Source organism: Dreissena polymorpha, chromosome 4, assembly GCF_020536995.1.
Source record: "Dreissena polymorpha isolate Duluth1 chromosome 4, UMN_Dpol_1.0, whole genome shotgun sequence".
NCBI lineage: Eukaryota > Metazoa > Mollusca > Bivalvia > Myida > Dreissenidae > Dreissena > Dreissena polymorpha.
In genome coordinates this window covers 123,731,355-123,758,473 of record NC_068358.1, presented here as the reverse complement: position 1 = coordinate 123,758,473, position 27,119 = coordinate 123,731,355, and the positions used below count along the sequence as shown (strand labels likewise).

General features: G+C 35.6%; 1 protein-coding gene across 4 annotated transcripts in view; it reads right to left on the bottom strand.

Annotated features, from left to right (window-relative positions):
• Positions 1 to 27,119, bottom strand: part of LOC127876583 (cytoplasmic FMR1-interacting protein-like) — a 77,860-nt gene that overhangs the window by 27,669 nt on the left and 23,072 nt on the right. The window contains exons 5-15 of one of the 4 annotated variants that reach the window (XM_052421901.1): positions 25,354 to 25,535; positions 22,215 to 22,440; positions 20,098 to 20,202; positions 18,692 to 18,895; positions 16,919 to 16,945; positions 9,058 to 9,174; positions 6,951 to 7,034; positions 6,360 to 6,574; positions 5,520 to 5,667; positions 4,002 to 4,158; positions 142 to 224 (exon numbers count right to left, since the gene is read on the bottom strand). In XM_052421901.1, the coding sequence (XP_052277861.1) occupies positions 142 to 224; positions 4,002 to 4,158; positions 5,520 to 5,667; positions 6,360 to 6,574; positions 6,951 to 7,034; positions 9,058 to 9,174; positions 16,919 to 16,945; positions 18,692 to 18,895; positions 20,098 to 20,202; positions 22,215 to 22,440; positions 25,354 to 25,535 (1,548 nt within the window). Of the gene's footprint in view, positions 1 to 141; positions 225 to 4,001; positions 4,159 to 5,519; positions 5,668 to 6,359; positions 6,575 to 6,950; positions 7,035 to 9,057; positions 9,175 to 16,918; positions 16,946 to 18,691; positions 18,896 to 20,097; positions 20,203 to 22,214; positions 22,441 to 24,437; positions 24,620 to 25,353; positions 25,536 to 27,119 lie in introns of all 4 variants that reach the window. The other 3 variants (XM_052421900.1, XM_052421899.1, XM_052421902.1) reach the window with 3 other exon arrangements.

Here is a 27,119-nt window from a genome sequence, read left to right as displayed (position 1 = left end):
AAAATTATTTCAAATGTAGTATTTTATAACAAGACATTAATTCATGATTGTGCCGTACATATAATAGGGAAATTGCTAGCTTAATGCTTGACAATCTGTCCCATGCATGACAAGCAGTGAGATATCATATGACAAAAATACCTGGATTCTCTTCCCCATGGTCATTTCGAGAAAGAATTCCCTAAACCAGAGCTGGGACAGGTTGCAGCTGTTGTGAAGTGACTCTGAAATATTGCCATTTATATATCACAGACTGAGCTGGTAATAATCAAGATATTCTTAGACGTAACCCTATACTGCTCAGAAACGCAGAGACAAATCTATATGTAACCATTACAAAGCCAGAACAGCCTGCGCGTTACTCCCAGGCTTTTCAGCTTTATACTGTTTGCTGCTCATCAGTATCTTAGATTATGAAATGAAGCCTTTACATCTTGAATCTATTAAGAAAGTTATTACAGTGAATTAGATTTTTCTAATTGACTCAACAGGCCCAAATGCGATTCTGAGCTGTAAGGGGTAAAATCATATTTTTGAAATAGTATTCTGAAAACACTAGTATCTTAAATTCAACTGTCTGTACAAGAACTCTAACTGTGGGGTAATCTGTCTTTATTTAGAATAAATGTTAATGACCTATCAGTTAGCTGACTGGTAAACAGTATATTAATGGAAGATAGTAGCTTCCAGTTGAAAGGTATTTGTTATTCTTACAAATTGATGAGAATATTGCCCCAGATGAGCTCCAGAGAAAATCTATTGACAAATTTCATATCACAGAAACAACTTAGATACTTTAAAATGCACATTTTAACATTAAAGATCATCATATATAATCACAAAGTGCCATAATACTGAGTGGTAAATATTGTATTAGTAGTCTTATAAGGTGTAGATGTGGATTAATCATAATCTATAAACAGTAACACATATATTCACACCAAACCATTGAGAAGAGAGACTGTGTTATAACCACAACAAACCAAACAATTCATTGTCCACAATTCTCTACAAAGGTCTTTTTAATTCAAATGTTATCACTTATTGATTATTTATTTCATACTTGACATGCATCCAGAGATTAATTCTGGGTTAAAAATAAACAAGTGGAACATGGGCTCATGTGAGACCCAGAGGATTTGGGAAAGTGTGAGCCGATTCATGAAGATTTCACAAAAAAGTGACTAAAAATCTAGAGTATTGACAGCAAAACTGTACCCCCCTCCCCCTCCAACATATTTTTCAACAAATCAGCAGAAATTTGCAAAATCCACAGAGAAGTCATTAGAACAGTGTTCTAAGTGTCATTTACATGTAGATTGCACAAAAAATGTTGACTTCCCGAGTGTTAACAAGGTTTCACTGCAGTCATACAAGGAAAAATGCCCTGCCCCCCCCCCCCCCCCCCCCCCCCGGCAGCCATGTTTTTGACAAACCATTACCATTTTTAAAGTCAGCCAAATTATTTTTACATGTAGAACATATGTTCTGACCAAATATTATAAAGATTGGATCATAAATGTGACTTCAAGTGAGTTAACAAGGTTTTACTATAGCCATATAAGGAAACATGCCACACCCTCTGGTGGCCGTGTTTTTCAACCAACCGGAACCATTTTCAAACTTAGCCCAGATATCATTAGAATAAATCTTTTGACCAAGTTTCATGAATATTGGACTAAAAATGTGACTTCTTGAGTGTTAACAAGGAGCCATATAAAGAAAAATGCCCCGCCCCCTGGCGACCATGTTTTTCATTGAACCATGACCATTTTTTATCATTAGAACAAATGTTCTTACAAAGTTTTATAAAGATTTAACCACAAATGTGACTTCTACTTTGAGTTAACAAGGTTTTTCAACAGACCCAAACCATTTTGGAATTCATCCAAGATATTATCAGAACAAATGTTCTGACCAATCATTTTCCAACATATCCAAGATAACATTAGAACTAATGTTCTGACCAAGTTTTATTAAGATTGGACAATAAATGTGACTTCTACAGTGTCATCAAGGTTTTACTATAGCCGTAAATGTACCATGTGACCTGGCTGCCATGTTTTTCAACCATCCAGATTTTTTGTTTTAAACTTGCAGAAGATGTCATGGGAAAAATCTTATGACCAAGTTTCATGAAGATGGGACAATAAATGTGACCACTAGAATGTTCAAGGCAAATGTTCACCATTAAAAATATGATTCTTCCTCTTCCTTTTATACCAAAACCTTGGGTTTAAGTAAAAAAACTTACAGCAAATTACATTTAGTGCACCTATCTAAGAATTTCGTAAGTAGCTCAGCAAAATGCGGCCTAGAGTTTACTGCTCCTAACAGCCAGGTAAAGCTAACATTCACTTAGGTTTCATAGATTTTTTTTTCAAGTTTTACAATTTTAATTAGAGAATTTATACTTTGTTAATTGTTTTGCTTAATAATGACATCATGTTTAATAAACAAGTTTCTGGCACTACATTTTTATTATCATGTTTGCAAACTGTATTTACCATATACGTTCATTGTAAAATATAACATGTATTGCTACTTAACCGATATGCAAAAAACCCATTCCAGAACAACTAATTTACAATGCAAAAAACAAAGACTGCATCGAAGTCCAACATCCAAGAATACAGTTCTGAATTTCATTGTGAAAATGTATTAAAAATCATGATAGAAATAATGTGGGCATTTCCTTTATTTATCAGTAAAATAAACATCTTTCTGTCAATCTTATGTTAGACTTTGAAACAAATCAGGATTACGTCCTCAAGGTTGAATTCCTATGTATCAGAACTTTTAAGCGCTGATCATGAGCAATAAACAATGACAACAAAAACAAATTAGTATCAATAATGTTATCCAGATCTGGTGTGAAGTGATAAACATATATAAATGCATAAAAGTATCTATGCCCGATAGCCTATGGTCAGTATAAAGCTCCATGCACAACAAAATGGTGCAAGTGCCTGTGCCCTCTGTGAACCAAGCTCCTGCGCACCCAGTATGGTACAGATGTGAGGTGTTCTGAGAAAACTGGGCATAACGCATGTGCGTAAAGTGTCATCCCAGATTTGCAGGTGCAATCCGCACAGGCTAATCAGGGACGACACTTTCTGCTTTTATGACATTTTTCGTTAAAATGAAGTATCATTTTAGCAAAAATCCAATTTAGGCGAAAGTGTCGTCCCTGATTAGCCTGTGCGGACTGCACAGGCTAATCTGGGATGACACTTTACGCACATGCATTATGCCCAGTTTTCTCAGAACACGACTCAGATGTGAGGTCAGTAGCACTAGGTCTATAGCATATACCATTCAGGTTCAATATGTAGCTCCAGTAAAATGAAAACTTGTGGAAAGCTTCAATGATTTGAGCGTCTTTCACATGCAATTCCTTCCTAAGCTGACGTTTCCCAACATTTTTATCGCCAACTAAAGATTCAAGCATCGTCCTTACTATGTATAGCTGCAAGGATAATTGGTGTAGATTTAACATGCAGTAGATACAGAATTACTTCAGGGTACTAAGTTTGAGGCAATACCATGAATGCTTATGTGAAGCAAAGGTATCTCCAAACAAGCACCCATTGAATTGGTAAACACATACCCCCTAATATATACATACATGCAACATGCTAGAGACCATTCACCTGTTTAAAATTGGAAAAATGTTTTGCACAACCATGCAAACGCATGTGACTGGCATTAAAATATATTAGATATTGACATAATATTTTTAAACAGGGTTGTAAGGTTGCAGTAGCCAATCAGCCAATGACCCTTTAAATAAGTTAAGAGGTGGGCCCTTAGATTTTCAGATTTGTTTTCTCTTCATAAGAAATATTGAAAGAACAAGCTGGCATACTGTAATCAAAATTAAAATATATAACCCAATCTAAGTATTTATTAATGAAAACCCACCTTTACATATCAATGTAAACCAATTTCCTATGATAAACAGGCTGCATGGTCGTACATACAAAAATATGTGGCATTACCATTGAAGTTAAGACAATAGGACCAGTAGAATGAGTTTTTGTGAAAGTTATCAATGGCGAGGAAATGCTGATAATCAATGTCTTTCCGCAGAGTCTTTTTGCCTCCCGTGTTCTTTTCGGCGATAAGGGACTCAAGCATTGTTCGAACCATGTATAGCTGAAATGTATTTTGTTTCAAAACGTCATGAAGATGTTTTACATCATCGTAAATCAACGTGCTTTGAGAAAATGCTTTGAACCTCTAAATCAGGGAAAGTGCTACTTGTCTTGCGTATATTGTGTAAGATAAGTTATAAATAATCAAACAATTGTAATGTTTTGCGTAGTTTTAATTAATGTATTGTATAATGATCTTTTTGTAAACAGAACCAAAATATAAACTTTTGCAACGTTTGAATTTTATTTTGCAAAAAGTGAAAAACACAAAAACTCTTACTTTTAAAATTCGAAGTATATTAAATCAAGATTGTTCATAAAATGAGACATAAATGACCACTATTCCATGTTTCTGTCTTACCTAAAATGGTGAGACAAGTTAATGCAGGACTAAAATACTTTGATATAAAAGAATAAATATGTGCTGGAAATAAAATACATGTAAGAGTTACTAATGAATTACATACAACTACTGTAAATAGTTTATCATACATATTAGAGATGAATACTGTTTATTTGCTTCTTTAAAATAATTCTTGCACAAATCATGGCGTGCAGGTCAATGTGTATAACTTGGGCTTCATAGAAAATTATTCCATTGTGTAAATGTGCCCTACAATCCAAAGCTCAGTAAGACAGGTTTTACAGCAGGTATTTACAGAAAGACTTAAAGAAAATTAAAGAATTTCTTTAATTTAATAATACCCAATACAATAACAACAATATCAACATTCAGACTTTCGTCTGCTTGTTAACCACAACAAAGCATTTCAAACTTCATGTGACTTCCTTTCAACATAAGTAAAACAAGAAACCGTTGGAGACGGGTGATGCTCCCCAAAGTTTTTTTTGTCACAATATTGCACTATATATTCAGATAAAAGGAAACATCTTGAGGGCACAGTAGTTGGGGTGACAATAATTTTTTTATATAAAATTTCAAAGGGCCATAACTCTGTGAAAAACCATCCGACCAGAACCCGCTGATAATATGCACATCTCCTCTTGGTAGTGAAGCTTCCCATAAAGTTTCATTGAATTTCAGTTATTAGTTGCTGAGAAATAGCCCGGACAAGAATTACACTATATGTACAGTTAATGGAGAATTTCAAAGGGCCATAACTCTGTGAAAAATCATCCGACCAGAACCCGCTGATATTATGCACATCTCCTCTTGGTAGTGAAGCTTCCCATAAAGTTTCATTGAATTCTGGTCATTAGTTGCTGAGAAATAGCCCGGACAAAAATTGTGCATGGACAGACACACGGACAGACGGACGGACAAACGAAGCGGCGACTATAAGCTCGCCCCCAAATTTTTTGGGGGGTGCTTAAAAATGGCTTTAGAAAATGTTTGCGTACCTGAGTGGTAGAGGGCCCGACATTCCTGCGCGGTACCTTGATTTGGAAACCATCGTCTGGGTCCTTCTTGCCCTTCATCGCTGGGTCTTCCTGTGGCTCAACACCCCTCAACCAGTCCACACACGTGTTACGGACCGCCATAACGATCCTAGACATGATAGTAGGGAAGTATTTTGTTTTAATTGTGCCTCGTTTTGGGAAAATTGGGTTAGATGCATTTGCATAAAGAGTTGTGATCAAAAGGCTGGAAATTATAATTATATCAATAAAGATGTATAATGAATGCAAAAACTTTTAGTGTCCAGTAATCACCACACGTAAGAAAAAAATCATCAAAAACTTTTAAACAGCCGTTAATCTCTTACACTTTGATGGCATCACAGCTCTTACACTTTAATTACATCACAGCTCTTTCAATTTGATGACATCACAGCTCTTACAATTTGATGACATCATAGCTCTTACACTTTGATGACATCAAAGCTCTTACACTTTCATGACTCTTACACTTTGATGACATCAAAGCTCTTACACTTTCATGACACCACAGCTCTTTCACATTGATGACATCAAAGCTCTTACAATTTTGTAAAATCACAGACCTGTCACTTTGATGACATCATAGCTCTTACACTTTGATGACATCAGAGCTATCACACTTTGATAACATCATAATCTCACATTGATGACATAATTCCCACACATTGATGACATTCTCACACTTTGCTTACACCATTCTCACACTTTGCAGACATCATTCTTACACATTGATGAAATCATCAAACAGCAGTTAAGCTCTAACACTTTTATAACATTACCAAAAAGTTGATGAGCTCTTACACTTTGATGACATCATTCTTCTTCTTGATAGCCTTCCTGACGGGGTCTCTTAGCACGAGCTGTACAAAGTCCTGCAACTCTGCGTAGATGTGCCTCCGAATGGCATCCATGAAGACGGACTCCATTCGCAGCATAAGCAGCTGTAGTCCTTTGATCATGGCGATCACCTCAATGATGGCAAACTTCTCTGCACTGCTGTAGTTGTAGCGCGTCGACTGCAAGACACATGCAGAGGCTGCTCTTTATACTTACAAATACAAATTTGCCATCATTACAATTATATAACCGCTGATCTAACTTTTGAAATGGTGGCAGCGGTAGGGAGGCGCATTAATTTTCGGGCAATTGTTCAATATGTGTCAGTTTGGAGGAAATATTTAAAAAGAAATCCTAGGGTATCACCAGTTTTAGGGAAAAACTGCATGATAAACTGCACAATAATTTTAAGGAAACAAGATTCCTCATAGCTGCCTCTACTTCTACAAACACCCTGATTCTGCAAGAGTCATAATATCTTTAGTCAAGATTAATTTTAAAAGAAGTTAGCAGGAGTGGCCTACAAAACAATTGATAGTAACGTTAAATTGTTACCCTTTCATATTCCTCGGCGTCTGGGGGACAGTTGGCGTTCTGGTTGTTGTGATTGTCAACGGGGTTCAGCAGCTTCCATGTGTACTGAAATAGCAAACTGGGGTAATAACACAAGCAGTACTGGCAATCATAAAAAGCAAACAAAATAGTCATAATTAAGGAAATATTACAATTTAATTTTCATGAAAACTAAAGATTAATTATTTAAATAAAGAGAAAAAATATCTGTTGCTCCTTTACTGAAAAACCCAAAGAAAACAAAAATGTTGGGTTTAATTGAACATGCCACAAACTTACCAAATATTACCATTTAAAAAAATCATCTTCAATTTTGACTAAGGAACTTTGAGGGCACAAGGGTGTGATTGAGGTGAAGTCTGAGGGGAGGAAAAATCTGTAGACTGATTTTAACTACGCGAATCGCGATTTTCTTATGAAAACCTTTTTAAATTCACATTTAACGTCTTGTGAAAAGTCATCAGTATTAATTGTGACCAAAACCAATGTGTGTTCCGATCCCTGTATACAATGACAGCAATCTTTAGTTTGAGCTTAATATCTTTAAATTTGAAATCAGGTCAACAATGTAACACTGTTCAACTAACGTAAATTTACCCCTGGATCTGTAGTTGAAGATTTTTCACATGGAATATGACTTTAGCCTTACCAAGACAGTCCATCTTCCGTACCCATTAAGAAAGTGGTATCGCTTTCTCATATATATCCAATCTTGTTTCTTACTGTTCCCATTTAAATTTGTTTTTGAATAATGGTTCAATCTCCGAGATTTTGTGACATTCTTTCATTCAATAATCTTTATTTTCGCTTCAAAAAGGCGCCATTTGTACACGAATCAGCAAACAAATACTGTAAAACCATTAAATTTCGTGTAGTACGAATTTTCGTGGATTTCGTTGGTCAATTGAACCACGAATTCAAGTACCAACGATTATTTATACATTCTTTTAGCCGAAATCGGTAATTTCTGAATGTCATTTCCGACATTTTCTTTTGTTTTCTGTTATCCGAGATATTTGTTTTTTGTAATAATTACTTCACTTCAGTAGGTCACATTACACAATTTCTTGCTTAATTAAAATATTTCCGAATTGAAAATGTTTTCTTCCACTGAATCATTAGCGACCTGTGTCAATAATGCTTCAGTCATAGACTGAGCCTTTGCAAGGTTGGGCAATCCTGCTATAGTAGGGGAACGTGTCTGAACTGTTTTCGTTTTCAACCATTTTGAAAGAGACATTGTTTGATTGAGATATGCTAGTTAATACAATATGTTGCTTTCTTGATAAGTGTCTGGGTAATAAAACTTTTTTACATGACGTCGTCAAATTAACAGTTTGCAGATTTATCACATATGTTAATTAATGCCAATTAACGTTAAAAGAGATATAACGGTTTTCACACGTGTATTTTGGGGACCTTATTACTTAATGGTTACTACTAAGAGACCGATTGCGCTGAGAATTGCACATATTGTCAAAACAATATTGATGGCAATTAGCGAGCAGGGATCCACATGTGCGCCGCTTTATCGATCTTTTCGACAATTATTGGCATTCGGCAACACTTTCATGCTTCAGTGCACATTAACCCCAAGTCTTGCTGTCAACACAGATTAGCAGATTATGCTTCGTTATTACTTTGGTTGTTTTAATAAAAGTTTAATTATTATTACGGTCAGTATTCCCAAAAAATTTGAAATCCACGAAATTACGTGTCAACGAATTTGTTGATTTTTATTAAACCACGAAATTTCATACCGACGAATTTCTATACGTTTACAGTACGACACATATTTTACAAGACAGATTTAAAATGGAAGATTGGAAAACGATAGCCCATGACATGGCTCGTTTAAAAAATGCTTAGGCAGAATCTACCAGTGTAATATGTGGGAGGTTTCGCAGCTGCAGATTTTTCGGGCCGCTTATGAAAAACGCCCGCGGAATCCCCCATTTTTTTTAAGGAATTGACACGAATCAAGAAAATGACCCCCTGACAACCTGTTCCACAGAAATCCGTGGAAAAATCACACCCCTGGGGAATGGATCATAATCTCTTAACTGCATGAAAGCAAAGTTTCTCGTACCAGTTCCATGACTTGCTGGGTCCACGATGAACACAGCTGTAGACCCCGCAGAGCCAGTTCATACAGGTCCTTGTTCTCTGCATCCGAGCGAGGCGTCTCTCGGGTGGTCGTTATCGCCTGTCATGAGAGAACCACGCAATAATTACAGCAGGAACGAGCACTGAACAATTATTTCTATTCAAGTTATATACCCAGTAGAAGTCATTATTACTGGTATGTGAATAAGAATGATGGAAATTCAAGACCAATTATTAAGCTCAACTCAACAATACAAGAATATCAGTGAGACTGATGGATGCTCCCCAATGATGCGTTTTGTCAACTTATATGTTAAAAAACACCTAAAAAAATCTATTATTAGCCTCGGTGATCTTGACCTTTACCCCAGTGATCTCAAACCTCATCAAAAGGTAGAGGTCCATGCAAGGTACCTACATGCCAAATATGAAAGTGATTGGTTAAGTATTGAAGGCGCTATGAGAAACGGAAGCAAAAGTGTAACAGAAGGAAGTCTATTATTAGCCTCGGTGACCTTGACCTGGATCCCAGTGACCTCAAACCTCATCAAAAGGTAGAGGTCCATGCAAGGTACTTACATGCCAAATATGAAAGCGATTGGTAAAGTATTGAAGGCGCTATGAGAAACGGTAGCAAAAGTGTGACAGAAGGAAGTCTATTATTAGCCTTGGTGACCTTGACCTTGACCCCAGTGACCTCAAACCTCATCAAAAGGTAGAGGTCCATGCAAGGTACCTACATACCAAATATGAAAGCGATTGGTGAAGTATTGAAGGAGCTATGAGAAACGGTAGCAAAAGTGTAACAGAAGAAAGTCTATTATTAGCCTCGGTGACCTTGACCTTGACCCCAGTGACCTCAAACCTCATCAAAAGGCAGAGATCCATGCAAGGTACCTACATGCCAAATATGAAAGCGATTGGTAAAGTATTGAAGGCGCTATGAGAAATGGTAGCAAAAGTGTGACGAAAGGAAGTAAGGATGTAAGGAAGTAAGGAAGGACAAACTGGCAACTATATGCTCCGCCAAAATAAATTTTGGGGAGCATAACAAGAGGGCCATAATGGCCCTGTATCGCTCCACTGTTTTTTTATGCGAAAAAAATGTGCAATGCTCATGGGTTGAAATGTACTCAAGCATGTGACTTTCTCTTTCTATCCCTGGTCCCACTGGGTGCTTAAAAGTTGGAAGGGTGAGCATTTTTAAATATGGAAAAAGTTACTACCGTGTTAACTAAACAGATTTAAAAGCCCGGTAATTGTTGCACAGGTCCTTTGCTTATAACGTAGGTACATTTATCTTGCCAAAAGATATTGTCGTTCTTTATATTTCACATATTTTTAGATGCTGAAGATCAAATCTACGCATTTGATTTGAAACTGATTCACAAGACCCATAATGGCCCTGTATCGCTCCACTGTTTTTTTATGCGAAAAAAAGTGCAAGATTTAAAAGCCCGGTAATTGTTGCACAGGTCCTTTGCTTATAACGTAGGTACATTTATCTCGCCAAAAGATATTGTCGTTCTTTATATTTCACATATTTTTAGATGCTGAAGATCAAATCTACGCATTTGATTTGAAACTGATTCACAAGACCCATAATGGCCCTGTATCGCTCCACTGTTTTTTTATGCGAAAAAAAAAACGTGCAATGCTCATGGGTTGAAATGTACTCAAGCATGTGACTTTCTCTTTCTATCCCTGGTCCCACTGGGCGCTTAAAAGTTGGAAGGGTGAGCATTTTTATATATGGAAAAAGTTACTACCGTGTTAACTAAACAGATTTAAAAGCCCGGTAATTGTTGCACAGGTCCTTTGCTTATAACGTAGGTACATTTATCTCGCCAAAAGATATTGTCGTTCTTCATATTTCACATATTTTTAGATGCTGAAGATCAAATCTACGCATTTGATTTGAAACTGATTCACAAGACCCATAGGAATCAAAATTCCTTAACCCTTTACCAAACGACACATTTTGGACTTTTCCAATTTGAAAGAGGTTGCAGACGACAATTTAATTGTAATGGAATATAAAGGAAATTATCTGGTAGGGTAGAAATAATTGTGATAAAAGGAGAAATTGCTCATCTTGAGCAATTTCTCCATTTATCACAATTATTTATAAAGTTGTCAGCTACAAACCCGTAAAATCCTGTTAGTGTTTGGTAAAGGGTTAATAATCTCTGGTTCCTTCTTAGAGCCTTTCACACATTTATAACAAATACAATAGTAGCATCTTTCTTTGTAAAGAATCATCTCAAAATATAATTAACAACCCACACATCCCTAAGACCAACAGGCTTGAGAATATTATGATAATCTAAAGATTATTTCTTTATATTTATAAATGTTTATAATTAAGTAATACATTTGACTTCTAAGATCAATTCATAACTTATTTTAAGAAAATTATTAAATGGTCAGAAATATATAGATCTATGGATCGTTGAGCAATTGACAATCAAATCCACAATTCATGAGTCACGATTCACAAATGAAACAATGAACCATTAGTTATTAAAAAGCAGCATACACAATAGTTAAGAACATTGCACTTCATTAATTCCAACACCTCTTGGATACAAAGTTTAAGTTTACCATGCAGTATCGTATATTGACTTTTCTTAAAATAATTATGTTCATGGAAGTTGTGTTTTAAAATCAATAAGATATTATTAAGCTGGTTTAAACACTACAAAAAAGACATGAAATTAAAATGTCATCCGAAATATTTTTATCCGGATATATGTTCACTTTCGACATATTTAAATAAAACCCGACTTTTTTCAGTTTATAAGAAAAACATTAATAACACTTTTTCTTACTTCAATTCCTTTGTAAGCAGTCACCATCTGATCTAAAATGGCACTAAATGACAGGGTTTTATCTCATGTTTACAAGATGTTGTTGTTGTTGTTGTTTGTCACAGACACACGGCCGCAGTAATCTCCCCTGGTAAACGTCATATGTTCAGTTTTGTGACCCTCGGGGCAGGGTCAAATTTGAGCCCAGGGGAATAATTTGAACAAATTTGGAAGAGGACTATTAGATATCACTACACACCAAATTTAGTAGCCCTAGACTCTATAATTATGGATGAGAAGATTTTTAAAGTTTTCACAAAAAAGGCCTTATAAGCCAATTTTCAAATTTTTGACCCCCCCCGGGCAGGGTCAAATTTGACCCCAGGGGCATAATTTGAACAAATTTGAAAGAGGTTCACCCAAGGAACATTCCTGAGAAATTTAATCAAAATTGGACCAGTCGTTTAGGAGAAGAAGATGTTTAAAGAAAAAGTTAACGCACGGACGGACGGACGCATGCACGACGGACACAGGACCATGACATTAGCCCCGCTGGCCTCTGGCCAGTGGAGCTAAAAACCAGCAAGAGCTATTTGAGGAGAGCGTGCTTCCCTTTAATGTGCTTTTGAAAGAAAATGTTTAAACAAACTATACGTTTTATAGGAACTTATAATTGTTTTTATTGTTATTGTTCGTATCAAGTACTGGAGTACTTTGTTTATCTGCAAAACATCTAAGACATCTTAACCCCACCTAATCCCCATGCAATCTCAATATAAAGTACATAAATTTGAAGTTTTAAAACAATAGTTTTATTTGTTTTATATTTATTTAGCGGAACAAATAAACAAATCCCACTGGATAAAGACGTGCTTTTCGTTTTTTTATTCAAAATCATGACATGCAGTCATTAAATTAAACATTGTGCAATTCTAAATGTTATAAACCCTAATAAGGTTCCTATCTATCTGCCCTGGTATTTGGAAACCATACCACATGCTTTAAATATGGCTAATAGCATGCATTTGGCAAGAAATATAACTTATTTCTGGCAAAACTTAAAGAAGAGTGTATAAGTGTAATAATCCTGATGTATTTTATATTTGTTTAAATAACAAATTAAAAATTAATTGCAATTTGTTTAAAAATCAAAGAGAATATAAACCTAAAGATGAACATGCAGTCATTGCACTAAGTTCTAACAAACCAATAATAATCCATTTTATTTAAAAAAAACACCCATAAAACTTGCACAAATATCATCTAAACAAACATTAACCAGATTAAAAGTCGAACCTCTTCAAAATGACTGTTATATCCAATGACAAACTGAAAGAATTATTACACAATAAACATTTAACCCATTTATGCCTAGCGTCTAGAAAAAAGGCCTTAGCAAACAGCGAAGACCCAGATGAGACTGCACATGATGCGGCATCTCATCAGGGTCTGCGCTGTTGCTTAAAGGAATTTCTGTAAGAAATATTCTAAATATAAAAATAAGTATACTAGAAATCCCTAATTTTGGAAATAAATTGATCCAATTTAAAAGGATGGGAGAGTCCACTAGGCATAAATGGGTTAAGGTTAGGAAGAAAAAACAACAGCAATGCATGCTGACTCTAAAATATGAAAATGTAAATAACAGGGCTTGCAATAAAGGAAGTCCGGGAGTCATTGACTCCCAGTTTTTGTCAGAGACTTTGAAAAATTACAGCTATGGAACATCCAGGGCTTTTAAAATTACCGTAAGTTAAGTTTCATCACGCAAAGGTGAATCATTTGGAAGAACAAATATTCTCAATACAGTCAATCTTGTATTAAGAGACCACTTAAGCCAGTAATCAAAAGTGGTCTCTTTATAAAATGGTCTTTAAATAAAAAAGGCCATTCTGGAAGAATGCTTACCCTCAATTTTAATCTATATGATGGATAATCTCTTTTGTCAACAATGATTTTAATAACTTTTATAATAAAATGAATATAAACACAATACAAAAACAATATTTTACTTATAATGTGTTTTATTTTTTCACTTATTATAAATTATCATTTATTATAAATGAATTGTGTGTACATATTTATTTGCAAAAACAGCATAGACAATGAAATATTTTTTCGCGTTATTATTTCACCTGACACATTATTTTCCACGTCTTCAAACACCTCGGCTTTACGCTTAAGAATGTTCTGAAATTGAGTTTTACCGACTCCAAACTCATCTGCGATTTTACGTCCAAAACCCGAATTTTCTCGTTCAACGTTAACACTTTTCGTTTTGACATTTTAATTTCTGCATGTACGCTTAAGAAAATCTGACTCGATTATGATACATAATGAGCTGAAAAAATTAAAACACGTCAATTGAAAACAAACAAACAGACCTGATTGGAAAATTTATTAAGTAAATAACAATGTGATTGGCTAACAAATATTTACTAATTAGCATAATTACAAATTGGTAATGTACGGATTTTGACAGATGTTGCCGATTAATAGTTTATTTTCCGCACTTCTCAGAAAATGTTTGTCGCATACAGTGCATTGTTTCTGCACCTGTTATCTATACTCGAGAAAAATCGGCGTTGTCTCTTAACGTTCCACATAGTAAACTATTTAAGCTGTAGACTGTGCATAATACGTTCCTCTATTATTCAACTCAATAAATTGATACGCAGTCTACAACAATACCGGTCAGAACCGGTCAACGAGACAAAGCATAATCATAATGGTTGGTGTGAAACAAAGCAGAGGTGTAACAGTACATCTTATCGGCTTAGATAAACAATTAACACGGATTTGTCCCTGAAAGATCAATAGATTAACCACTTTTACCTCCTAGTGGTCGCTTAATTCAAGATTCGGACATCAAAATACACAAAAATCAGCGGTCGCTGGTCGCGTAAGACAAAAGTCGCTTAATACAATATCATTATATAGCGAAAAAGCTCCGTGGGATTTCAAAATGGTCGCATAAGACAAAGGTCGCTTAATACAAGTGGTCGCATCCACAAGATTGACTGTATTTACATTTTTCTCGATGTCAACTGGCATGTGAGTACTCAAAGATATAGGTTACAATATACTAAATCTTTTTGGAGTACAATGCTGTACTCTCGAAAAAAATCAACATCATTTATTTGAAGACACAATTCTCTGTATGGGCACTTGCCATGACTATATTTCTTAATATTTGTTTGTGTGTGTGGTAGGAAAAACATTGCTGTGTACTAGAAAACAATTGTTATGCTTTAAGGTTGGAGACTACAAGATGGTACCCTGACATTTGGCAGTATACCCTAAACTGGAGGTGAGCCGGTAAACAGAAGGCCGTAAAACAGTGACTTTTGATTCATGGCGAGTTCTTTTTTACATACTGCGTGACCTATCTTTTTTATTGTTTAAATCAATTGGGCTTGGAATGCTCTTTAAGAAAAGGTATGGTTATGGGGGTCTCTATGCGCAAAAGTTTGACTTTATTTTTTGTTGAAGTTATTGCTTTCACATTGAATTTGTGTAGGAAATCTTTTAGTATATTGTGACCTATATAACGTGCCTTAACAAACCAAGAACTTTATTTCATTTCTTCCAAGTTTAAATTGTGTTGCACACTGTCAACTTTAAACAATATCAAAAAAACTTCCAAACTAAAAGATTTCACGAAAGTACAGACTTCCAGTTTTCAAAAATAAATGCATGCCATTAAATAAGAACCAGTATGAACAACTAGAGCTTTGTCACAGACGTGACTTTTACCCCCACATTATGTCTTGACAAACAAGAGAAGCTAATTTATGGCGATTTTTAAGAATTATTATGCCATTATCATTTATGGCCATTTTGACCTTTGAACTCTTGAATTCTTTTGCATTAAACGCCGTCCAATGACTGTGAACAAAATTAATGTACAGAGTCATTTTAAAATCTCACAATGAATGACATAGTTATGGCCCAGACAAGCTCATTTATGGCCATTTTTGACTTTTGAACTCCAAGTATGACCTTGACCTTGGACATATGGACGTAATTCTTTCGCATGACACACCGTCCAATGATTGTGAACAAATGTGCCAAATGATTTTAAAATCTCACAATGAACGACATAGTTATAACCCGGACAAGCTCATTTATGGCCATTTTTGACCTTTGAACTCAAAGTGTGACCTTGACCTTGGAGATATCGACGTAATTCTTTCGCATGACACACCGTCCAATGATGGTGAACACATGTGCCACATGATTTTAAAGTCCCACAATAAATGAGAAAGTTATGGCCCGGACAAGCTCATTTATGGGCAACTCCAAGTGTGACCTTGACCTTCTTTCACATGACAAACCATCCCATGATGGTGAACAAATGTACCAAGTCATTTTAAAATCTAAAGATAAATGACATAGTAATGGTTCGGACAAACTTTCGGTTTAAAACGCACTGAGTGACCCCGTGACCTAGTTTTTGACCCGGCATGAACCATATTTAATCTTGACCTAGACATCATCTAGATACAACTTTTGACTAAGTTTGGTGAAGATCAAATTACATTTTCGGGACAGACAGACCGACCGACAAAGCCACTCATAGCCCCCATTACCAATGGTAATGGGGGTATAATTACATGTAATAACTAAGATACAAATGCAAGACTCAGCAAATAAAAGCGCTGAGTGAAGACATGTATCTCTTAACTGCAAGATGTGACAAACATATGTCACAAATGAAAGACTTATCAAGATAAATCAAAACAAAACCGTTCAAAGACATAATTGCAAAAAATGACCAAACTATATTGTTACAGAAGGACCTAACTGCAAGACATGACAAAGATAGGTTATACTTGTAAGATGTAACACGGTGAATAAAGGAACTTACTGCAAAGAATGATATAAGTGAATACTTAATAGAAAGGTGAAGTAATATAATCCTTGAGAAAGATAAAACCTATTTTATTGTTATTATTTCAAACAGATCATGGGCAGAGTCACTTGCTATGAATAAATCATGCCTGTCAAAGCAAAGGCAGGGATGCAAAGTACCTTTTTCACAAAGCTGTTTATCACTTGCTATAAAGCGGAAAATAAAATCTTTTAGGGTGTATTTTTTCATTGTAACAAATTAGGACGCAGGTTTTCAAGGAGTCCCTACATGCATCCTAATCTGTTACAATTTAAAACAATCAACAAGCAACTTTTTGCAGCCAATTTCACTTGACGTTCAAGCACTAGACCAAAACTAGACAAAGTGTGACCTTGACCTTGGTGATATCGACGTAATTCTTTCGCATGACACACCGTCCAATGATGGTGAACAAATGTGCCATATGATTTTAAAATCTCACAATGAACGACATAGTTAAGGCCGGACAAGCTCATTTATGGCCATTTTTTACTTTTGAACTCAAAGTGTGACCTTAACCTTAGAGATATCGACGTTATTCTTTCGCATGACACACCGTCTCATGATGGTGAACAAATGTGCCAAATGATTTTAAAATCTCACAATGAACGACATAGTTATGGCCTGGACAAGCTCATTTATGGCCATTTTTGACCTTTGAACTCAAAGTGTGACCTTGACCTTGAAGATATCGATGTAATTCTTTCGCATGACACACCGTCAAATAATGGTGAACAAATGTGCCAAATGATATTTAAGTCTCACAATAAATGACAAAGTTATGGTCTGGACAAGCTCATTTATAGGCAACTCCAAGTGTGACCTTGACCTTGGAGATATTGACGTACTTCTTTTGCACGAAACACCGTCCCATGATGGTGAACAAATGTACCAAGTCATTTTAAAATCTAACGATAAATGACATAGTTATGGTCCGGACAAATTTTCGGTTTAAAACGCACTCAGTGACCCCTTGACCTAGTTTTTGACCCGGCATGAACCAAATTCAAACTTGACCTAGACATCATCTAGATACAACTTCTGACCAAGTTTGGTAAAGATCGGATGAAATTTTTGGGACAGACAGAAACTTTACACAAAATATGAGTTTATAAGGGTTCCCTAGCTGAGAAACCATGAATGGGTTGATTTTGTTTTTTACTTATTTCTACTTCCCTTTGTTCTCATGTGAGCATATAAGTCAGATAGATGGTAAGATGAACTAAATTTTCTTTTTCAGCATCAATTTTATTCAAAGTTAGTTTTGAATATCAAACATGTAAAGGCTAAAAAAAAAGATTGTATTCATCTGTTTTTCAATACTTAAAAAATTAATTGACATGAAAGTGTGAAAAGTTGAAATATGACTTATGAAGCGGCCCTTGAACACATTTTTGCTTTTTAATATTGAATTTATTTGCTGTGATTGGACAGCTGACAAATATAGAATAGTATTTTTTGTTACGTATCTACGAAAATGGACACACCAACCTTTCATGCTTTTGTACCATGTGAACAGTAATATATGGTTATTAGAAAATAGCCCAATATTTTGCAGGCCCTTTTTTCCATGAATAGTCAACAGGAAGATACAGTAAGCATATTCTTGATATTCTTCCTCTATTTGAGCTGCGCTCTGAGAACATGGGGCTTAATTCATGTGCATGGCGTCATCACAGATAAGCCTCTGAAGTTTGCACAGGCTAATCAGGGACAACACTTTATGCTTTTTGGACTGTATTTTTAAAAGAAAGTAACAAACATATCTAGGCAGGAAGTGTGGTACCTGATAAGCCTGTGTGAACTGCACAGGCTAATCTGGGACAGCACTTTACGCACATGGCTTTAGCCAAGTTTTCCACAACACATCCCATTTTCCTATGACACAAAGTTCATGTTCACACAATCGATACCTCGTTGCTGTGCCTGGAGAGCTGGCTGATGTAGGACATGTGGTCCTCCCGTATGGGCTCCAGGTGTGCCAGGATGTTAGACTGGGGGCTCACTTTGCTCGACTCGCACTCGGGCCATTTGGACGCGTCATAGTTGACACTCTTCTTGATGTACTGGTAGGGGGCCACCTGCATGTCCCCGTACAGTGGAACAATCTCCAGTTGCTGGTGATGGAAAATAATGTGGTTAACCTTTTAACCTATTGTGGTCGGACTCTGAAAAAATGGGGCTATATACATGTCAGGGGTGTGATTTAGGTGAAGTCTGAGGGGAGGAACATTTTGTAGACTGATTTTGACTACCCGAATTGCGTGTATAACGCAATGACAAACCTTAAAGCAGACATTTAAATAAACACCATATTAAATTTATCAACAAGATTTTTTATGATAATCTTTTTTAAATCACTTAACATGTTAAGTCACCAGTATTATTTGTGATAAAAATAAATGAGTGTTCCGATACTTGTGAACGATGACGGCAATCTTTTGCTTGAGCTCAATGCCTTTACATTCTACATAAGGTCAACAATATTATAGTGTTCAACTTACGACAATTTACCACGGTTTAAGTAGTTCAACTTCAAGATTTTTTCACATGAATAGAATATGACTTCAGCCTTACCAAGACAGTCGATCTTCCGTACTACCCATTCAAAAAGTGATATCGCTTTCTGATTTATATCCACTGTTGTTTCTACCCTTTCCCATTTAAATTTGTTTTTCAATAACTGTTAAATCTCCGAGATTTAGTGAGATTCTTTAGTTCGTCTTCATTAATGCATCACAAAGGCGCCATTTGCAATCAAATCCGCAAAGAAATATGAAACACATTTTAAAAGACCGATTTTAATTGGAAGATTGGGAAACGACAGCCAATGACATCGCTCGTTTCAAAAAATGCTAAGACAGAATACCAGTGTAATATGCGGAAAAATTTCGCAGGCCGCGGATTTATCGGGCAGCTTATGAAATACACCCGCGGATTCGGTCGTACTTTCACCCATTTTTTTTTTAATTTACGCGAATCGCGGAAATGACCCCGGACAACCCGATCCGCGGAAAAATCACACCCCTGCATGTGCATAGTGTTCCCCAGATTAGTCTGTGCAGTCTGCACAGGCTAAATAGGCAGAAAGCACAATCTAATCTAGTATGACGTTTTACACACATACATAAGCCCAGTTTTCCCACAATGTGGCCCCTTTGTTTGAACTTAATTGCATAAAAATTCTTAGACTCAATGAGACACTCTCTAGCCCCTCACATTGTAATATTTAACGTATCCCAATATACTGGGAGGTATTAACAGGCAAGCAGTAATTATGTATAAACGCTTTTGACAAACAGAAAATACAGTTACATACCTTGAGTATCCTATCTATCTTTGAGATGCTGATTCTCTTCTTCTGGTCCATTTTATAGATGCTGTTGGTTGGATTGTCCATCATGAACAGCCCAAACGCCATCACCTGGTGGCCAAGAGAAACAAGACTTTTGCCAAGCAATATAATATATGTCCCCAACTGGCTCCACCATTGTCAGATTTTTTAAATATATATTTGTTGCCATAGCAACCAGAATTTTTGACATAGAAAGAAAATGAAATGACGTGCATAATGTCCATATTGCCATCTATCCATGTTTCAAGTTTCATTAACAAATATGAAGAACTTTTAAAGTTATCGCAGGATCCAGAAAAGTGTGCAGGATCCACCATTTCCAGCAGTATTTCTAGTCTATTTGTTGCCATAGCAACCAGAATTCTTGACGTAGGAACACAATCAAATGACGTGCATAATCTCCATATCGCCATCTGTTCATGTTACAATGAAAAAATATGAAGAACTTTTAAAGTTATCACAGGATCCAGAAAAGTGTGACAGACTGACGGACTACTCACTGACACACAGAGCGCAAACCATAAGTCCCCTCCGGTGAAACCGGTAGGGGACAATTAGCGTACTATACCAACTATACAGGAAAGTGAGCTTTGTTCTAAGAAGACCAGGCTAAATGTAATTCGTGTAAAGTGTCGTTCCAGATTAGACTGTGCAGTTCACACATGGTAATCAGGGACCAAACTTTCTGTTTAAATGGTATTTTTTGTTTAAAGAAAGTCTCTTCTAAGCAAAAATCTAGTTTTAACCCTTTCAGCGCTGGAACCAAATTTTGAAGGCCTTTGCAAACAGTTTGGATCCAGATGAGACGCCACAGAACGTGGCGTCTCATCAGGATCCAAACTGTTTGCTATTCTGATAGTATTTTTTGAAAAAAATCGAGGAAAATGCTAATTTTAGAAATTCAGCAGACGACATTTTAGCAGACGACAAATTTCCCAGCATGCAAAGGGTTAAGAAAAAAGTGTCATCCCTGATAAGCCAGTGTAGACTGTACATACTTGCCTTGTATAACCCTATACTAACATGCAATAGGCTTAATATTCTCAAAACGAGGCTAAATTTGATAAAATGAACAAGCAATCTATAAAAAAAATGGGATGTTGCATCATGGCACATGACTAGTGATCAATATAAGGTTGAGTCTGCAAGCCCTTGTATTGGTGAATATATATTTCATATAGATGGACTTACAAATTAATATAATGTAATAATAGTCTTGTTCAAACTGATAATTTGAATGTTTGTATGATTTTAATAAGAAATGAGCAAGTACGCTAAAACCATTTGTTAACGCGCTCTAGCACTTTCCTAATATCTTATAATGACTGCTCACAAACTCTAATGTGATGAGGGATATCGCTGCAAACACCAAGAGTATGTCACCTTTTCAGTGCACACAAAAATCATACATAAATAGTAGCTGATGATCTGCCCAAAAGTTCAGTGATTTTAACCCATTTATGCCTAGCGTCCTGAAAAAAGGACATTGCAAACAGCGTAGACCCAGATGAGACGCCGCATAATGCGGCGTCTCATCTGGGTCTGCGCTGTTTGCTTAAATGAATTTCTTTAAGAAATATTCAAAATATAGAAATAAATATACTTGATACCCCTAATTTTGGAAATAAATTGATCCAATTTAGAAGGATGGGAGAGTCCACTGGGCATAAATGGGTTAATTGAAGCAGAATCCTGCTTTTTTACGCAAGCAGTTGGGGATTTTCACACTTTTGATTCCAGCCAATCATCTGCCGTGCATCATTTTGATGCAAATTTTTACAGAAAATCTAACTCCCCAATATATTTCATAGCATAAAATAGTATAACTTTGGCAGTGTATTCCACATATCTCACTTTAATTTATGCAAAACATCGTTTGAAGAGCAGAGCATACAATCTGATAAATATGCAGACATTAAATAACACTGGACTTCTGTATTTTAACTCCTAAACTTGTCTCTGACCTCTTTTTAAGCATTGGGTCAATTTACTAATGTTCTTTTTAATCAATTGATATCCCTAAAGTTGGACTTAATACTTTTGCCAAATCTGTTTATTCTTACAAATTTACATGAGCATACCTTTACAAGCATGTATTTCTCACTGGGCTCGATGTACATCTTGTTCTCGTACATGTTCACGCAGATGCTTATGATGTCCGCTAGCAGATCCTCGTAGCCCTCGATGGCCATCAGTGTCTTCTGCAGCTCGTCCCTGATCTTGTTCTGTGTGGCCAGGAACATAGACAGGTTCTGGGACTCCTCCAGAGTGGCTGGGTCAGCCATCACTTTCAGAAACTGGGCCGCCCTAGTGTGCAAGTAGTTGGAATGTTTGTATCAATGCAAATTATCACGTTTAGATATTGCTTACCAAAAAAAGATAATCATACATTTGTTTACTTGTTCATTTATTTTGTTTTTTCCATATTTAACACTTACAGCATATCATTTTTATAAACAGGCATAAGGCTGAGAATACATAACATATACAAATTATCTTAATTTTTATGGAAACATAATACAAAATGTAAAGCCAATTAACTAGAAAAAAATATGTTAAAACAATGATAAAATAATAAAATTCAAGTAAACATCAAAATATACCAACAAACTGGTTAATAACAACGCAATTAAAAACTTTTCAAACATTATTAGTCAGTACAATAAAAACAAAATGCCACTTCAGATTCTGTATTGAATTATACAGACATTACTTGTCAATGTAAGAGAAGATTTTGAGAAAACTACTTCAAACACTGCAAAATTGTTTATGGAGGTGGTGATTAGATATGGGCTGTGATCTGTGAAAAAGGGGTTTAATTCATTGCGTAAAGCGCCTTCCCAGATTAGCCTGTGCAGTCTGCAAAGGCTAATCAGGGACGACGCTTTCCGCTATTATGATATTTTCTGCTTAAAGTATCTTGTTAGCAAAAATCCAGTTTAGGCGGAAAGTGTAGTCCCTGATTTGCCTGAGCGGACTGCACAGGCTAATCTGGGAGGACACGTTAAGCATATGCATTTAAACTCTTTTTCACAGAGCAGAATCCATATCTTATCACCACCTCCATTTTTAATTACACTCACATCTTCCATTCTAATTAATATTTTCAGCTTGCTTCAAACACACCATAAACAATAATAAATTAGTAACATAAATCAAATTACATGACGCTCTTCATTGATTTATTACAAAACATTGAAATAGTAGACTAATATAAAATGCTCCTGCCAAAATGTACTAGAAGGCCAATACTCAGGGCATTTTAGTAAAAACACCAGCTTATGTATGGTGATGAGGTGATACTCTATATAAAATGCAACACACAAAATGGTCACAACTGCATATGACAAAGCGGACCTGAACCAAAGACTGTCAAGTCGTCATGCAGACATATACTGAATAGAAAGTATGAACTTCAACAACTGCATGCTAATAAAGATGAATTAAACAAAATTCAATTACAGGGAAATACACATTAAATATTAAAATGTTAAGATTTTTATCTGAAAACAGTATTTTGCAATAAAAAAAACTACAACACGTCACTTAAATACTCAGTCATAAGTCTATCAGCTCATAATAAGTCTGGGGGAGGGGGTAAGGGCAACAATTTGATGAATGGAAGATTTGTTTATAATACTTCATATGTTGGGTCACAGTTAGAAGAAATAGGGCAGGATAAAAATAGGCAAAAAAGCAAAGTGCATTTGTGTTTGAATGCCCATGAAGCCCAAAAGTACTTTTCTGTGTAATATACCACCCTAAGTTTGTACATGTAGGTCAGTAAAATGCTTTAATACAGACAAAAACAAGTTAGTTTTCACATAAATGTACTTCCACCCTTTTCTTCTGAACAAGTTTGTACATGTTGCATCAATCTAAATTTAACCATTGGTTATTATAATTGAACAGTGCCCAATGAGTGTACATGTACATCTCATTATGCAATTTACAGCCTTTATTTTGAATACCGGCATATAGCACAACTATATCTCCGCTTATGAAAGTGTTGAAAGTTATGAAAGGGTTTGGATGTTGTGCTGCTTATTCGTGCAACAGGGATCAATATTTCAAATAGAAAAGCTCCGATAGTTAGTCAATGAAGCCATTTCTAGACAGCAAATGCAGCATTAGAAGTAAAAGGTAACCAAAAATACCAAACTAACAACTTGTATATATCTTGTGTATATTACATCATTTATTTACATTACAAAGGATAAACTGTATGAAATATGCTATTATATGTTGGGGATGTTTGAATACTGCAATATGCAGGGGTAAAGGAACAAAAGAACTTGGTTTACCGCTTGTGGGAAGAATAGTCATTTTTTAATGACGGACGGCTGTTAAGCATTTCATTGAGCTCAAAAAGCATGTTCAGGCACCGAGCAAGAGTTAATTTTGCAGCTGTTGATCGAAAGTCTGATTTCTTTTTTGCATGGCAAGTTAGACGAAACTGCAGCCCTATACGAGACACAGCACTTGCCTGTGGGGATAGAAGCAACAAATTTATGATGTAACCAGAGAACATTTTTTTAGGAATGTCATTCAGCCCTGAGGTCCGCTGATTGAACTTTTTCTATAAACTGTGTATAAGTGAAAACAACATTCATAATTTGTAGTGACTGAAGAATCAAATCTAATGCAAGTAATTTCAATCAGTCTTTTTCAAACCCTAATTGGACACAGGACAACAAATCCAAAATTACCATGATCCATGCATGTACATGCACCATCGAAACATTGTGTTAATCTTTGCAGAAAAAAGCTGACGCCTTGATAATCAGAGAAGACAGGACACATTTATGCATAGATACTATCAGAGGTTTTGCCATGTATGTTACTTAAAACTTGCCCAAGTTCATGCCAAAAAATCCTTGTCTAAAAGCAATAGTCACTTGTAAAAAAAAATACAGTTTTTTGCCAAGGAGTTTCTAAATATGCTTTACTAATATTTATTATTTTAAATAATTAGTGAAACACAGTATGCTATTCAAATGTTTTAGTATAACATTTTATATACTGAAAAATTACTTTTGATATGTGACACAAATACAGAACATGCTGTAAAGTTAGTAAACAAGAAATTCTCTCATGGCTGAGAGCTAAGTACACTGTAGAATGCAGCAAAGAGACAAATTCATGGGAAAAAGACTCAAGTTCCAGCCCTATGGAGGGCCCATTGTTAGCGGCCATGCCCCTAAAGTAGGCTTCTGTTACCTATTGTAGGCAGAGTAGTCATTACTGAGGGCCGCTTTCATGTTTTTAAGCTCATTTAGTATTGCAAACATGTTCAGTAAGTTTGCCAATGCTAAAAGATGTGCCTGGGTCACAAATTCTCTCTTGGAATCCTTATGTAGGAGTATCTTGACTTCAAGGCCAAACCTGTCTCTTAATCTTTGCTACAATCAGAAGTAGTTACATGAATACACAGTGAATGTGGTTACATATATGAACAGATTAAATGTTAGGATTTACATACAGGGCTTATACAATTGCATTGCAACACAATTGCATTGCACAGAAGAAAACATTTTGGAAAAATATTTTTTAAATATTGAGGTTGTATACTTCAGCAATACACATTGAAGAAGATAAATTTGAATTTTGTACTGTGAGGATTCATCATTCTATTGAAAACAAGTTTATAAAAAAAACACTTTCATTTCTTTGCTTTATGCCATACAGTATAAGCCCTGTGATGTGGAGCTGCAATAAAACTTCGCTATTGTAAGAATATAACTTGTCTACCATGCTCCACAACTGCAGAAGGCAATGAACCAAAAATTTCTTATTCAGCATGATACGATTAAATATGCATTCTTCATTTAAATGTTATTTTAGAACATCATTATTGCCAAAATGTTCTGAGATAAAAAATTTAGGGTGAATTGTAGGTTGGAACGCAGAATGTTATTAGTTATTATAATAACTGGTAACCATGGTTCCAACTGGTAAGATGTGGAATATGGCAGAACAAAAGCATGCTACATGTTACAGCTTAAAGTCCCTTCATGTAATGTGGTCGTAAAATGTGCTTGCATTTGAAGGAAACTTTGGTCCCTGAGAAGCAATTTACAATACAATGTTTTTATATATATTTATCCACCCACAACGTGAAATTTTTATGAAAAAACGCAAATGTGGAATACACACTATGACACTATGAAGACCTTACAAGTTATACCACCATGGATATGAAATAAAGCTTAAGGTGAATTATTTCATTAGGAGCAGACAGAATAATAAAAGGACAATTTTTTGATTTTTTAATAAATCAAAAGTATTACAACATGAACAAAACAAAATCATGAAAAGACTTTCAATGCTATCAAACTGGAATCTATATACCTTAATATTAATGACCATTCTCCGTTAACAGACTATACTGGAAGTACACTTGGCAAAAGTTATAACATATCATAAGACTAAAATACACTGCAACTTTTTTATGTCGAATTACACCTCTTCAATTGTAAATACTGAATATTTTTAACATGATTATTTTTTAACAACAAGTAATGATAGCTGAAATTCCAGCTGATCCCCTTCTTAGTAACAAACAAGGGCCAACAATGCCCCCTACTGCGCCTCTTTGAAGCCATATATTTTACCTTTGACCTTGAAGGATGACCTTGACCTTTCACCACTCAAAATGTGAAGCTCCATGAGAAACGCATGCATGCCAAATAAGGAGTTGCTATCTTCAATATTGCAAAATTTGACCTTTGACCTTGACCTTGAAGGATGACCTTGACCTTTCACCACTCAAAATGTGCAGCTCCATGAGATACGCATGCATGCCAAATAACAAGTTGCTATCTTTAATATTGCAAAATTTGACCCTTGACCTTGAAGGATGACCTTGACCTCTCACCACTCAAAATGTGCAGCTCCATGAGATACACATGCATGCCAAATATCAAGTTGCTATTTTCAATATTGCAAAATTTTGACCTTTGACATTGACCTTGAAGGATGACCTT